This window comes from Argopecten irradians, chromosome 14 (genome assembly GCF_041381155.1).
Source record: "Argopecten irradians isolate NY chromosome 14, Ai_NY, whole genome shotgun sequence".
Taxonomy (NCBI): Eukaryota; Metazoa; Mollusca; class Bivalvia; order Pectinida; family Pectinidae; genus Argopecten; species Argopecten irradians.
The window spans coordinates 13,145,505-13,162,606 of record NC_091147.1 but is presented as its reverse complement, the minus strand read 5'-3'; the positions used below and the strand labels follow the sequence as shown (position 1 = coordinate 13,162,606).

The 17,102-nt window shown below is 34.5% G+C and overlaps 1 protein-coding gene, 1 long non-coding RNA gene and 1 pseudogene across 2 annotated transcripts; 2 read left to right on the top strand and 1 right to left on the bottom strand.

Moving 5' to 3' along the window:
* Positions 1 to 3,116: 3,116 nt before the first annotated feature.
* On the top strand, positions 3,117 to 7,463 carry LOC138307676 (uncharacterized; annotated as a pseudogene).
* Positions 7,464 to 8,750: 1,287 nt separating this feature from the next.
* LOC138307955 (uncharacterized) lies at positions 8,751 to 11,934 on the top strand. Its single transcript, XM_069248895.1, has 4 exons — positions 8,751 to 8,940; positions 9,790 to 10,038; positions 10,790 to 10,951; positions 11,524 to 11,934. The coding sequence occupies exons 2-4, from the start codon at positions 9,912 to 9,914 to the stop codon at positions 11,748 to 11,750; spliced, it is 516 nt and encodes a 171-aa protein (XP_069104996.1). The 5' UTR covers positions 8,751 to 8,940; positions 9,790 to 9,911; the 3' UTR covers positions 11,751 to 11,934.
* Positions 11,935 to 15,204: 3,270 nt separating this feature from the next.
* Positions 15,205 to 16,791, bottom strand: LOC138307981 (uncharacterized). The gene is made up of 3 exons (XR_011206075.1): positions 16,660 to 16,791; positions 16,165 to 16,310; positions 15,205 to 16,036 (listed from the first exon to the last, which is right to left on the bottom strand). It is a non-coding gene; the product is annotated as an uncharacterized lncRNA (long non-coding RNA).
* Between the last annotated feature and the right edge of the window lie 311 nt (positions 16,792 to 17,102).

Here is a 17,102-nt window from a genome sequence, read left to right as displayed (position 1 = left end):
ACGCGAATCAAACATTATTACGATTTTCTATGACAATAGTGTACGTAATATATGCATATTTTTCTGTCAATTCTTTCAAAGTTTGAAAAAACACCTTGTGTATAATTTTATTTATGGTTATAAGTTTTAAGAAAAAAATCAACTTCCAAAAACTACGGCCTCTGACGATAAACAATATGGCGACCGCTAAAGTGGGTATATTTTCGAAGTTATATTGTTTTCTGAACTTATATGTCAAAATATGTAGTTGTTCTTAAAACAATGAACGATTTTATGCTAAACCACTCCACTACAGACTTCAGGAAGAGTTTACAACTCCCACGGTCAAACATGATCCATGGCGCATTCTGATGTACCAGATTACTTACACACTCAAGGACAACATCAATACCTCCTATATAAGTACAAAAGAAAGGAATATGTTTCCACTCTGAGGCTAAAGTACATACTATATACTATAGTAGTGACAATTTTGTGCCATAATCAGTCATATAATGTGGCTCAAGTACTTGTTAACGTATAGAAGATTCATTTCGTTTTTTTTAGATAATTGTTGCAGTTATGACCTTAAAGCAGACAATAAAACGTTATCGAATCAAAATGTCACGATTTGGCATAAACAGGCATATCAGATTCTACAAATCATAACATTTCACGAAGCAAAATTATGCGATGGCTCGCGAAGACGATCACCACGAAAATAAACGACTATACGGTATGTTTTTTACCACCTAAAGGGTTAAATATTTGAGAATTGAAATACTTACGATGCATCAAAATTCTGTTAATGACAATTAATGTCGTGATTTATATTCTTTGTATTCACAGTGAAATGGGGAAGGATTGTGACACTAGTGATCTTAATCTCAAAGTGTTATTAGTAATCGTGAAGTGACGCCTATTCTTTTTCTCCTACTACACAGATTATACCAGAATCTGAAAAGCAAACTGTAAATGAAATACTGATTTTAAAAATAAACATCATGACTGTGTTCGTGTACGATACGTACTTCATACTCAAGTATCTGTATTTCCCGACAAATGTCGCATAGAAGGAAACAATAGGTTTGTTGGACGAGGACCAAGTAGTGATGATGTTCTCATGCTTGATAATGTCATTTTCCTGTTAGAAATAAAAACAAAATTTCCCAGAAAATCCACAATAGCTAGGACAGTGCCTGATATAAACATTGTGTATACAATGGAATGTATACTCAGTCTTACATGGGAACATCTTACATGGGAACAACCAACTAAATACAAAATAGACCTTCGAAATGGCCTCTGTGTATAGAAGATTGAGCCTTGGATAGAATTTGGACCCGATTTATGAATTAGAAAAGTGAAAATGTTTCTGACAGGTGATTATTTCTAGATAACAATGATATGAATTTAAAAATTCAGATTGAAATTCAGGTTTAAGAAATCAATTTCGATAATGAAAACTGTAAAAACATTAGAATTTCAGGATTTTTTTTAATGTAAAATGCATCTTATTTCAAAATGGTTACCCTGGTTAGAGTTTGAGCTGAAAGACCCAAACTTTTTTTTCTATCTAGTGTTATATGAGAACCTAGACTTAAAAGAATAGAACACAATGGCTAGCTTATATTATATGCAGCTATTTCAATAATACATTACAAACCTTTAAGAAGCCATTTTTACTTTATATTTAGTTGGTTGTTAATAGCATTTCTACATCAAATGATGTTTTATCTTGGTTTGGCACAACGTCATAGAAATACCGAAACATGAGGACTACGTGCTAAATATAGTCATGAATGACGTGGGAGGTTTAAGTTCACATAGAACAAGGAAACTATAGTGGTGAATGCATGTGATCACCAAAAGTCTTTTTTATGCCTATTCGAAAACAAACATTTATGGAATAATCCATGGTTCGTTTAGATAGGACACATATGAGGGAAATAGGTGATATTATAAGTGTTTTATTTCACAATCCTACCAGGGTATATCAGTGTTGACGGTGTGTTAGCTATTTGTTCTGCACGTGCTTAATGCTTAGCATAAAGGAAATGGGACGACAGGTTTGTCCGTTGCCAGTATAATGTGACCGGGCTGGGTGTCCTTGTTCGGTGTCTTTGGCAGCATGTCTCAGGGAGAAATCGCTATAAAAAGAGACCCATTGACACAAGGAGACCAAGTATGGATATACTACAGCCTCCCAAAATACAGACATCCACGAACCGCATCACATAACATACACAGGGAAAGTCGTTCTATAACTTACTGGGAAAAATAAATCCAAAACCTAAAAAAAAAAACAACTAAGAAACATCAGGGATATAGCTGTACGTCACGTTCCGAACATCGCGATATACAGTGTAGGTACAAGTCACATGTGAGAGGCTGCATGATGTTAGAAGGACGAACCCATATCACCCTATAACTTGCTTTAATAAAAAAAAAAATCCGAAACCTGAAAAAACACAAAAAATCCCCCACATCAGTGATAAAGTTATAAGTCACACCCAAAACAACGGAATATAATTACAGGTAACAACCCAAACACTTATTGTTATAATATTGTTATAAGTGACATTTTGCAACTTAAGCAAAATAAAGAATCGGAATCATAAATATGTTTTATTATATGAATGTATGAAAAAGGATATGCCTTAAAGTTATATGGGCCGTATTTTTAATAGTGCGCAGGGTCAAGATAAGCTTTCAACATGGAATTTAATTTAGGAATGTTTCCATCAAAACATACTTAAGGCATAAAAAACAACAATTTTACAGTGCATAATTGCTGTGTTGTAACTTACGTTTATAAGGCATCTGAAACAATTTGATTGCTTTTCACGGCTTAATTTATAAAGATTAATGAAGAAAAGAACAACATTTCAAAATTTTCGCTTAGTTACAACACATAACTTTAACGACTTTTCCCAATATAATATATTGTTAGTTTTAGCTTGTCAGGAAAATTTATATAGGCTGTTTCATAAACAAGGAAGTATACACACGCTTCCACTTACCGTTTACCATACATACATATTTGGTCAACAGAGTATGTAAAACTACGTATGGTATATAAAGCCTGTCTATTTCAATTCTACTTTTAACCTTTGACCTGCCGGGACATTTGTGGCAAAACCTATATAAAGACCTCCGAAGCTGTAAATTTGAATATAGATAACTGAAGCATTTGAACTATTCAATAGATACCTGGACCTTTCTTCGATAACTCATGAGGTTCATACTGATGCTGTTGAAGTGCACGGTAAGTGCATTATGATAATCTATTGAATTAAGTTCAAGATGCATGTAATATTTTTTCACATGACTAGTCCGTTCAGTCGTTAAATACGACCATTTTGTAATACATAGAGAACATACTAGACATTTCCATTAATAAGCGTGAACGTACAAGCGAACAACAAACTAGATAATTTTAAATAGACCACAGAGTTAAAGTTTGTAAAGGTTTTGTAATGTATAATTAAAACAAAGGAATATTAGTTAGCTATTGTGTTTCTATAACTAAAGTCTAGGTTATCATATATCACATATATAGCAAACAAAATATTTGGGTCATTCTGCTCAAACTCCAACCAGGGTAGCCATGTTTAAATCAGGCGCATTTGTTTCATTAATACATACAATACCGGCGATATTGTATGGTATGCATCTTCTTAATTTAGAGTAAATAAAAACTAACCTGCTACCGTACTTCTGCTTTTTTTATAGTTGTTGTTATAGAGGAGCTCAATATTATTTTCAATATATTGTTATAACTTTCGAGTAAATGATACTAATGGTTTAGTAGGGAAATGTCATAAGCAATTTATATGTTTTTAACATTGCATAACTTATTTTTAATTGGTTATCAATTCACACTTATGATTAATTGTTTGCTTTTTGTCAGTAAATATTATCATCTACGCACGGAAATCGCCGTCTGTTATAGGCATATTATTAGAAAATGTACACGCACGGTAGGGCTATATCTGTTACACCGTGGAGAAGATGAACGGAAATCGGGGTAGGCATGGGTTGCGTACCCTTGACTTTAGGGGGCGCTTTGACGTGTGTTAGGTCAAACGGTAACAATCACGTGCACTGAACCTTTCTACGACAGAACATTGGTGCCGACATATATGATTATAGTTTTACTAAAACAATTTCCTCTGTCTGATTAAAATGATATTAACCTCTGGACTTAATTCTTAACTTATGTTCCAGATATGAACTATTTACTCTTTTTACATAGTTCTCATTCTACCAAAATCGTTGGTGGTAAGTTATTCAACCGATCAAGTAATCACAGCTGGTATCTAACAAACTGTTCGCATTCTGATTGGATAATACGCCAAACATTGGCCGACCTTCTTTTTCCACATAACGTTTTGTCAACGTCACCAATAAGGTTAATTATACTAATAAATTTGGTAGATTAAACGAATCGGAAATTCATTTGAACTTGAATACAATAGTTTGATGATGATTATTTTGCCGGAGTATATGTCAACCTGGCGTGCGCATACGTTTTTTATAGTCCGACAATTAGTAGTTGCTCAAGCAACTGTGAAAAAAGTGGATAGACGTTATTGTGCCTTTTGAAACGTTTAAAAAAATAACTCAACCGTGTGGAATCCATCCCATATCCAACCATCTCTCTACATGTACACGTATGTATATAACATAAACCATCTACATAGACATCTGGCATTTCAACATATCTGTGTATGTAAACTTATGGGCGTAGTTTAGGGGCGCAACGTTTGGTTCGTTGCAAATATAGGAAATGGAACTTTTCTTTTGAAACGACCCCTAGAATTTGTACATTATGCGTCCGTATCCGCGCACGTAGTACGTTCACGTTTATTATTGAAAACTGATAATACCACATCACTGTGAAACAAAGAAAACATTCACGAATAGCTGGAAATATCACTATATCACTGTTGAGGTTTTAAAACGCCAATCTAGAATCAGATAGTTTGGTAATGACTTCTGTCATGTCATGAAAGAGTTTGTATCTTTTTACAGTTTGTCCTATCTATCTCCACAGATCGTATATTCCAGGTGTAACGATGATGGGTTCCACGGAGGTTGAGCGGATGTCTCTGCTCCTGTCTACCTTACTGGAGAGGAAGTATATTGGGACGGAAGAGTTCTTTAATATGAAGAAAGATAGGGTGGTATTGCAAGAATGTATGGAGAGTGGAGATATTCATGATATCATTCATACTGGAAGTAGTGCAGAAGGATGTTTTCAGAAAGGATCAGACTTGGACGCTATGCTAGTAAACAAATCTGTTGTAGTGATGTACCCTGATGATAGTATACCTCTATACAGTGCAAACAAAACAATTCTGTACATTCGAGAGGCAGTTGGCTGTCGCCCTGGCTTTGTCCACTTAGAGGTAGTTTCAGATGAATGGTGAAGTTATTTTTCAAGTATATAATTCCCTAGTTGAAATTGGAAATTCTATTTTTATTTCCAGTGATCTATACAGGGAAGAACATATCACAAACCACAACAGCGTATGCGCAGGCATATGTTTGGAATCTAACGGACCAAGTTGTACAGTCAGTAGTCCCGCATAGCTTAGGATATGGCGATGACTGTGTTCATTGTTTTCCATGTTACAGTTGGCCAAAAGAAGCAAAAGAATGGATTACCCGTGAACGTATGAATGGCTGGCCCTCTCAAACTTTGATTGACAAAATTGTGAAAGGAGGATGTTATCTTGTACCAATTGGAGATAAGTGTTCAGAAGATACATTTTTACAATGGAGAATCTCGTTTGCAGTAGCAGAAAGGTGTTTGGTTCACTCGTCGTTTACTTTCATCCAGGTCAAAGTGTACATACTGCTGAAATACTTCTTAAAACAAAAATAAAAGAAACATTAAAGGAAACCATTGGTGACGACGACATCTTGTGTTCCTACTTCATGAAAAACAGTCATGTTTCATGCCATAGAGAATACAAGTCAAATGCTCTGGCAAGACAAAAACCTGTTTTTATTGTTTTTGGTTTTGCATCAACATTCTGATTGCATGGGTCAGGGCAGGATTTTGTCCTAACTACTTCATTCCAGCCAACAATTTGTTCAAGAGGAAAGTACACGGACAGCATCAACAAATATTACTTGATCTTTTGGAAAAACTATGGTAAGATGAAATGGCTTTGCCTTTCTGTCTTCGGAAACTTCTACAAACCTTCGATTTGGGAAGAACTTTGTAACATTTCCATGCAAGCTTTTCTTGTGCGTCCACTGACTGTACATGAAACGTTTATGTATACGGCTTTCGAAATATTGGAAGCTTTTGGAAGGGAAAATTTGACCAGAGGAAATATAAGCAAAAAGTTTAACTTATTATCTACTTCAAAGTCAGATTTTGAAGAACTTTTCACATATTCCTTTACTATGGCTAGCCTCAGGTGTTTTGCATCGGAACGTTTCACTGAAAACGTTAACGTTAGTGAAAATGGAGATGGCCAAGACAACAAGGAACGGTACAGAAGACTAAGGAAATGTAAGATATGGATGTCCCCGAATGCTTCATTTGGAACGGACGTCTTGCATTTGGCAACGTATCACTTCGTTATTGGAAATATTAGCAAATGCCTGAAGCTGAGCAGAGACGTAATAAAGCCAGCTTCGTTCTACAGATATCAAACTTTGAATCCCGACCTTTTGCCTCGGCTTTGTGAATATTCATTAAAGACGATTAAGAAAGTAGTTACAAAAAGCCTTGATATTTCAGCATTCAGAGTTCTATTTCCCTCATCTTTGTCTGGAGCTGACCGAAGAGTCGTTTCTTTTGGTCGTGCCACCCTGCCGTACGCCATATTCCTGACCTTCTTGTGTTTTTGCCACGAGCTTGGAGACAGCAGTGGACGTGACGAAGCATTACACCAGATGGTACAGGTCCAGCATGATGAGCACCAGGGAGGGCAGAAGTTCTGGATAACCCACACACTTCTCGGGATATGTTATCAAATACTAGGGAACTTTCACATGGCTAATGATGGCGTACTGGGAGTCGGCTAACCCAAACGCCATGTATCAATATGGTAACTCTGCTAGTAGCAGAATTGCTATTTTGTATTTATGTATGTATGCAACCCGGTTATGCAAATAGTGTGGGTATGATGTAAATCAACAAGGGAGTAACATGCACTTAATGAATTTTAAATAAGTGGATAAAAAGCTCTATAATGTATGTTCTGAGTGTAATTCTGAGAGACCTTTATAAAAAGATGACTAGTTAGGAAAAATTTAAAGGAGGCTCAATTGTCTCTAGTAATAGTTAATAACTATTCAATTAGGTATACATTTTATGAACAATGAATCAAATAACACCAAATACAATTATTATTTCTACCCTAGCAATAATTGAAACAAAGAAAGATGATTTTGTAATGTACGAAAACCAAGCAAGACATTTATGAAGCACGTGAAAGTGGGGTTGTTCCAGGGATTACTACCACTATTAGTTGTGGTTAATATAGTTTTAACTGTATCTAATCAGTTTTTACTCAAAAATTGAATATTATAATAATAATTGATTTCATCACAAAAATCTACCTGATATCTTGTGACTACACTCATATACTTTTGTATATATCACTATATAACCTAGATCGCTTTTTGTTGACCGGAAAGTAAGGGTGACGTCATAATTTGACGTCAGTTAAAACCATGTGACGTCAGAATTCGAGAACGTCGGGACAAAATGGCTGCCTTGATGGATTTTACAACACATTTTGATATTGAGATTCTCCGAAATGTTTTAGTCATGTGATAAAAAGTATTTTACATTTGTGTTCATCTTATATGAAATTTCATTCTTTGCTCTTCAATGCTCGCAAAAATATAAAGAACAAGGCTAAGACTAGTTTTATAAAAACTTCATATGAAATTAATTTTCATTTAAAATCCTATCTATACATGTGAATGTATAGAATTAAGACATTTTTATTGATGTATTGAGAATATGTATTAAGAATACTGAAAATAATGCCATTAAATTATTATTGTTATCATTGACGCAATCTTTAACTACAGCATTGGTAAATAATTAATATTAATTAGTAATAAATGGAATCGTACATTAAAACGTATTTTTCATTCATCAAGTATTCTTTAAAATTTATTATATGCATTAGTGTTTTTTTAATTAAAAATGTTCAAATGAAATAAAAAAAAATGCAGCAGTTTTTAGATCATTGTATTAAACATATCATTTTTTAAACTTTTCTTTCATTAAAAACTATTTTTAAAGCCAATGTTTAAATGAATATGTTCTCATTTGATCCAATATGAAATCGTGATTGTTTTCAAAGCATACCTGAGTTTGTTCAAGCTATATATATATTGCTTTCTCATGTTGATGTTTGCTGTAAAAAATCGTTAAGATTAACATTGGATAACACACATTGTTATACAAACTGTATATATTTATTTTGGAAGCGAATATAATCAAGGTAAGAAAAACACTGCCTTAAGAAACAATAAATAAGACCAGTGTCTGTAAGTCAGCTAGTATTTGATGATTTCTCTACCACAATTTACGTAGCATTTTAGTTTAACGAAGGGCTCTCTTGGCTCATATGCTTGCATGACCTCAAACTATTAAAGTAGAGTATCTGTTATATGACTTACGAAAGACCACCATTGGGATAAAATCGTTTAAAAGAATTTTACAGGGGTGATACAGAAATATATTGGGTCAATGAAAAAAAGTTGTATTTGGTTCATGATGACAAATATTAGGTTTTGAGCCAGATTTCAAGAATCCTCTCGCCTGCTGCAAGACATGCGAGGACCGAGGATCAAGAGACAAAGAAAGAAAACTGAAAAAGATCTGCTTTAAAGACATACGCAAAACACACAGGAAAAAACATAAACGAAGGCGTGGACGTGGACGGGACCGATCCAAACGGGACTTACTGTACCAAGGTAAGGCATAAAAAATAATATGTATGTTTAGGGTTACATTGGCAAAAATAGGGTCGGTCAGGAGGATTTTCTTTTTATTGTTTTTAGTGTCTTTCACTCTAAAATGATGGCTGGAACCGGAGTCTGAGATCGAAATCCCGACTTTTTATTTTTTTTTTCGTAGTGAAGTGGAAAAAAATAGGGTCTGGGGTTAAAAATTAGGGTCGGTCGGGTAACCCTAAACAGACATATTTTTTTGCCTAATGGTTTTTATTCTGTATTTGCAAATTACAGAGTTATCTGCCCTTGCGGATAGGTATTAATTGTGACGTCATGTGGTAACGGGCGTAACGTGATTCTTTTAAGAGAAAATGACGTTAGTTTTGCTCACAAATAATGACGTCACAATGAATACCTACCCGGAATGGAGATAACTCTGTAATATGCAAAGGTGGAATTCTTTCAAGAGTAAATTAAGACAAGTGTAAGACTTAGTTAATGCTATGGAGATACACAGAAGTAGATGTGAAATCATATTGCCACTAATTATAACGAAATGTTGCCTCATGTTTACAAAAACAAAAACCGATCATAAGCTAATAATTCCAATTCCAATAGTTTTGATATAGTAAACCAACTTAATTTCTTTTGTGATTTATTTTTTCACTATCGAAGTAAATTTACGAAAGTTTATCTGCACGAGTTAATATCAACCAAACTCATTTATATTAAAAGAATTTATTTCATTCAAATGAAAAATCCGTGGAATAATATCTGCTTGAACTTATCTTGAGATGAAAATAGCCAAAAAATCGCAGCTGCAATAGAAAGTTTGTCATTGTTGGTGAAATGCTTATCCTTGTATTACAGATGCCATTGGTCACAAACACCGACATCACCACGGCGAGCAGACGATCACCATCACCCTGCCGCCCATCCTGAAGAATCAGCCGGACTATAACCGGACGAGGATTCCCAAATTCCTTCGTCACATGTGTATCCCTAAAAGGGCCGACCATCTGATATACAGACACATAGAAGGAAAGGAGCTAATCGTGGCATTTGACAACGCCAAGAAAGACGAAGTGCAACTGTGGAAATGGCAGCTTGGAAAAACTGGTAAATATGCACCTATTTTGCATGTCGTCCCTTTTACATTACATTGACGACTAAGTTCTTTCTCTTGGCCGAGACACACATGAATTATAAAAAAATGGCAGTTTCTGTTCCTGCTTAGCGTTCAGTATATATATAGAATAAGACGACTGGTTTGCCCGTTGTCAGTATAACGTGACCGGGTGGAGCGTGCTATTTTTGTGTCTTTGGCAGCATGCGTCTGTGATATGGCACTTTGCAAATGGCAAACGTTCCACTATTACAAAGAGACACTGCAGGAACCTACTGCAGTCTCTCAAAACACGCACGTATTTCACACACACAAAACACCGCATACACGAGAGGCTATCCTTACATGACCCTAACTGTTAGTATGATGTTATGCTTTGTCAACCAACCAACCAACAAACCGTTTCATTAATCATTTACAGTTTTATCTTTTTTGATACAACGGCATAAATCCAACAGAAATCTCCGATAATTTGTAATGTTAACTCATAATTAGATTTTGATAATACTTAAAACTTATAAAAGTATACTTAAACCAACTTATTTGCGCGTTCAATTGAATTTTGCGGGTCAATAAAAACCGCGAGAATTAAGCCCCGCAAAAAAGTTTTAAGCAAAAGTACAATATAACCAAAGGAATAAGAGGTGAAATCGCGAAAAAAAACTTCGAAAGTCACGAAAACGAAGTCACCGCGAAAATATTTTGGTTTACAGCATATGAACGTTTACATATTTCTTTATATAGCATGTGAGAACTTGAATAACCCTGAAAACAAAGACCGCTGTAGATATGGATCCCAAGACATCCATCTCAACATGTCCGCCTTCCAGATCTTCACATACAAAGACACCAAAGTGTTCAGAAAACAACTCACGAAAAGCATGGTTCTCGGAGCAGCCTCTAAAAGTAAGTTGTATATTACCCGAGATTTCCCGAGATCACCCAATATTACCCTAGATTCAATATGATTCCTTCTTAAAATTGATAGTAGGACACGTGACACCATGGTCATAGTACTTATATGTTTACGTGATTTTTGTGAGTAGTGTGAGGTTATCAATTGTGAATTCATGATGCATTCTTCCCCAGAACAATGTATAATATCATTGCAAATATGCTGTTTTAAGGACAACACCTATTTTGTTTAAAAAGAAAACGTAATGAGAAATGCGACTAATTTGAACCGGATTATACCTGCAAATCAAATGTCTGAACAGTTGTTCAAGTTTATATTTTATATAAACCATAACATTTTTTCAATCGCCATTGAAGGTCAAACTCATGTAGTCCCGAGTTTATCTTAACATACCGGTTACATTGGACCGCTATTTATCAGAATATCTAAATCTGGTGCCAATATCGAAATCATTGAGACGCCGTTAATTTTTGAAATGTAATAATTCAATATGTTTTCTAAAATTATTGCCATTTTAGAGCTTACATTTACTCATTTGATCTCGATATCCTACCCCTTTCAGAACAAGTCGACAAGTTAAAAGAAAGACTACTGAAGAACATGGAATGTGGAGTAAAGAAAAAGAAATGCCGGAAGGCCGGAATGAGTCCGGAACTATGCCAGAACGAAACATGCACGCATCGTGTTGTCATGGTAATGCGTGCGTTCTTAAGGAAAGACATTAGGCTATTCCCGGTTAATTTCGACTGCGCAAAGTGTAACAGAGCAAAGAACCATGAAAATACCTGATAATAAACGTAATGATGGGTGAATACTTGAGCAAATCTTTACACTACTCAATCTGAAAAAAAAGCAAATAGGAAAACCGTAATGAAAGGATATACAGTGTGTATTCAGGAATATTTTGATTTCATTTTTGTTTCTTTTTTTTTAAAGAATTTCTTTTAAAGGGTGGAGGAAAGTAAGTATACTTATTATTAAGAGTTGTCTCCCGTCAGGTTTTACGATTTATTAACATACACATAAAAGTGCTTCGATGCATTACAAATGTTTTATTTTCCCTCAAAGCAGTTAGTGCAAAGTTATCTGTTTTTTGATCGATACGATAAGTGAATAGGTAGTCTTTGGTTTAACTTCTTTTTTCTGTCTTAAAAACAAATTTAAGTACATATTTTCGTGCATAAGATAAGCTCTGTGAGTTCGAATCAAATCGGAAATTGTAACATAATGTCTAGTTTATTAATCGTCTCGTACTGTTTATAAAATGGGAGGGGACACAAGATTAATAACGTATGGTCTGTCTCCTGTCGTAAAACACGAATGATGAAATATACAATGACCGCAAATTAACAATGGCGATGAAAAATTTCAAAATGCAAACAAAGTATGTCTATATGAAAAATAACAAACGCTTTACATTGCATAACTAATTATATGTATATATGTTTATATTTTCACAAAAATAACAAATATATTTTAGGTGTACTTGTGATAGCTATAGCTGACATAATATCCCACATGACGCAGGCCACATATCACACAATGACGCTCAACACTGAAAGTAACACACCATGTAATGTCTATTCCTTCCTACGTTATGTCCCGTGTTTTTGTGAAAATAACGTCAACCAGTTCAATCAGAATCCGGTGCGTAAGTCAGAGAATTAAAAACAAAAAAAAAAAAAAAACCAGAGCTACGTTATTTTTATGGCAAGCCGTTATATAAGAATCAGGCGCTTCACTTAACATAAATCCCTAGCTAAACGTTTTCAAAGGAATAAAAGCATTACAAAGAATTTAAAACTAAGTAACATTCAACTTTTATAGTATTGTTATTTGTAGAATTTTAAAGTTGAAGGAATTTTCTTGCAATGAAATGTTTTTATGCAATGGACACTTTACCTTATACCTTAACTTTCATTTCATTTTTGGTTTTAACTAGTTTTATTGCAAAGAAGCAAAAGGATTTGCCATCAGGAAAAGTCTATTTAAGCTATCTTCAATTTTCTTTGATTGTACAACCAATATCCTCTACTATATTTTATGACATTATTCCAAATGAAAACATGCTCAATTCAGTTGTGGAAAATCGTTCAAGAGTATCAAGTCTTAGAACACAAAGGTACAGATGTATTTGTTTACAGAACGCATCATCAATATGTCCAGTGAATAATTTCATCTAAATGTGAAAACGTCATCATTTTGTGTGTAAACCGTCATTACCCCAAATGCAATACACTTAGAGTAAACATGCCATTGAATTTAATTCATTAACCTTTATGAAAAAACATGATTACTATAACAGAAAAAATCTGTATATATTTCAAAGTAATAAATTCGTTGTAAATTGTCAATACTAAAGATGGAATACACACCATTATAGGGTAAAATTTCCATCACCTTTTTAGTCTTTTATTATTAAAATGTCATTTTTTAGTACAACATTTTATGTCCATTCATTTCCTTGATTTCAATAAAATTGAATTTGTTATAATTATTAGATTGAATAAAATGTCTCTTTAGATCTTATGTGTCAGTTATCTATGTGACGTCATTATGTACCATGATATGATAATTCAATTCTTCGTGACGTAGCAATACAAAAATAAACATTGCAAATTGGAAAAATAATACCTTAATAAAGCAACGCATTCATGCATTAAAACATTTATCAATCAGTATGAAAATTAATTAATGATTATTGTAAACATTAATGAGTTTATTATTTTGATAATTTATGGGGTCATGAGGATATGGATTGTTGAATAATTTTCCATGTGACATTCTTATATAGAAATAATACGTGGTACAGCTAATAACACTCCACAGAAACAGCTATATCCAACTTAATATCGATAGGTTTTTTTCGGTCTTGTATCCCGACCAATTGTTAATAAATAATCAACTTAGAACTGCAGATGAGTGTGTACATAGACCCCAGAATCAACCCAGGAATGTTTGAGCACAATTCACCATAGCTGTGTCTCTAGAGTTGCTCCAGCAAAAAAACACAAAAAACGTGGTTAACAATGAAATCACAAAGCATTAGCATACAATACTGGAAATTATAGTTAAATGCTCCACCGCTAACAATTGTTAATCGTAATTCACGTATCAAAGAACGATTTGTTAGTCTTATTTCGTTAGATACAAAGTTACTTGCATTTACAAATCAATATCACCAATTATAAAAGTTTGAGTTTTTTTTTTTTCTTTTAATTTTTACTTTAAGTTAAAAAATAAGAAAAAAGCAATTAATTGCAATCCCGAAACAAATTCCTTGGCTCTATAATAATACTAGTAAGAAATGAATTACTGATTGAACATTCACCATAAGAAAGGCGCGAATAACAATGTATTCTAAATTAGTTTTTTGTGTTAATTTAGGCATATATAGACACGATTAAACACACAAATTATTGTCGATATGAATGAAATATCATTTATGGGCCCCCTTCCTTGTCGCGGTGAGCATCTTTAAGAAATTAAATTCTCTTCTGCTACTCAGATGATTTAAATGATATAATTAAGAACCACGAACAGTGACATTGTCCCCTCGATAACAAGTAATGGTACAATGGTAGAGAAACACTGTCTTCTAAATGCGCCTGAAAAATTATAAACCACACCATTATTATCACTTTACGGTACAATGTTAACAGCGAACGTACTTATTTGGTACAATAAAATCGTAGCGCAAATTGATTTCGAAACTGTTAGTTCAGTGATTAATTCGCGTATTCATATTATAACTATACAAAGGCTATGTATGACATACGATAATCGCAATTTTTTAGCACAAAATTACAAATGAACAGTGAAAAAGAATCGCTAAAATTAGATTACCGGTAGAATATTTACGTTAAACACTAGTGATGTACACTATTCCTTATTTGCATATGACAGTTAGCTGCCCTTGCGGGTAGGTATTGATTGTGACGTCATTTTTTGCGAGCGTCACGTCATATGTATCGGGGAAAACGATGTGAATTGTGCTCACTCAAAATAATGACGTCACAATGGATACACGCAATGGAGCTTACTCTGAAATATGCAAAGCCAGTTTATAGAATATGGATGTTAAGTGGGATTTCGACATCCCCGGCATCTCAGGGTTTACTATCACTGTAGTTATATTCTTCTCTGGTGTGTGTTATGGCAACACTAAAGTGATTATCCAAGAAGATGATTTATTCCCCTTATTACACTGGATACGAATAATATTTTTACCTATACTGTAACAACTTACCTGTTGCAAATGAATTTAACAAAAATGCTATCGCTGCCGACCAACACATAAAACCCCATGTACTAGGCAGGCGGTCAAGGTCGACATATTCCACGGCCATCACCATCAGAGTACCGTTGTATCCACCGGCGAACAATCCATAGCATCCCAAAAGAACACAAAAGCCAACTTTTGTATGAATAAAATACGTTCCGATGATACCGGAACCAAAAACAAAGATCGCTAAAGTAAATAGACCATGACGATGCTTTGTAAAAACATTCATGAGAAATCCAAATAAAATTCTTCCAAGCAAATCAAAAAGTCCAAATATCAAAAGGACAAATGCACTGTCTTCTGTTTTGAAGCCAAGTTCGTCAAGGAAAGGAGGGAGTACATTAAATAAACTGTTATATCCAAACATCGCAAAAAAATACCACACCAAAAAAACAAGCACATTTCCATTGTCTAAATAGACTCCATTCTAAATCATAAACAGCACGCATAATCTGCTGTATGAAAATAAGACTATCCTTAAATATCGTATGTGTTTCCAATTTTGATATTGTGAGTGAAGAACCTGGCTGATTGTCTGTTTGCCGTGTGCTGTCTTGTAAGGGACGCATGAGAAGACCACATGGGCAGATGCTCAACATTATAGCACCATAAACCCGTAAAGCGTCCCCCAGTCCGTGCTTTTTCAGCAGATACTGGATGAGATAGGGGAATACCATCCCTCCGAGACCTCCTCCAGCAAGGGATATACCAGAAGCGAATGCTCTATATTTGTTAAAGTAGTTGGCTATGATCACGACGGATGGTGAAAAACAAAGTCCGTAACCAATGCCTGAAAAACAAATTGAAAACATGCTGATAGAAATAGAACACAAAATACTGAAGTCTGAAAATTTATCGAGAGCAGACACGAAGAAAGTGGTTGTTTATACAAACTATAAAAGCCGTATCATACACTACCTGATATGATGCCGTACGTCATATATAACACCCCGATAGAAGGCGCCAACGAGAGGACACCATCAAACCTCCACCAATACATATCCCTCCGGAGATGATCAGCGTTCTATGGGAGTATTTTTTAATTAGTATTGCGCTAATAGGACCTGAAAAATATACGAATCATATTTATATCTTTATATCCTGTATTTGCATATTGCAGAGTTATTTGCCCTTGCGGGCAGGAATTGATTATAACAAAAATTATTTTAAAAGCGTAACGTCATGATTTCAGAGAAAACGACGTGAGTTTCGCTTACAAAATAATAAAATAACAATATTTACCTACCTACAAGAGAGTTAAGTTTTTCAATATGCAAAGATGGAATTTGAGGTTTTGATTGGAATATGGACACATAGGGAAATTCAGAGTAACCTGATTTTGAGGGCAGAATATCTTGTGTAAACATTAACGGTGAGTAAATATTTATTGTAGCACTGTAAAAGATAACTGACCTAGAAACTGCTGTAGAAAACCAGCTAGTGACTGTGTGATAGATAAGGCCTTGTTGGACGTCCGATATTCCGTCGATAGATCGGCGTAAAGCATTCCAAACGATTTTTGACTTCCAACTATGGAAAAGGATACGAAAATCCTCCTGAAACACAAACTTTAGTTAATTACAATGTTCCATTGTTTACAATCTAATATCGCTTCAGATGATTCGCGTCGATGAAGAAATAACATATTTTCTTTTCCAGGACTAGGAAACCCGCAATTTATTTTATGTAACATTAATGTACCATGTGGTACCCGATAACGTTTGTGCAGAACTATTATCTCCAGTGGTGATGGAAAGTAACTATTTGTTATATTCTAGGTGAAATGACATCAGCGCGATCTATCATAGTTTTAGCGTCATTCCATCACCACAAACAGAAAAAAATAGTTCCGGACA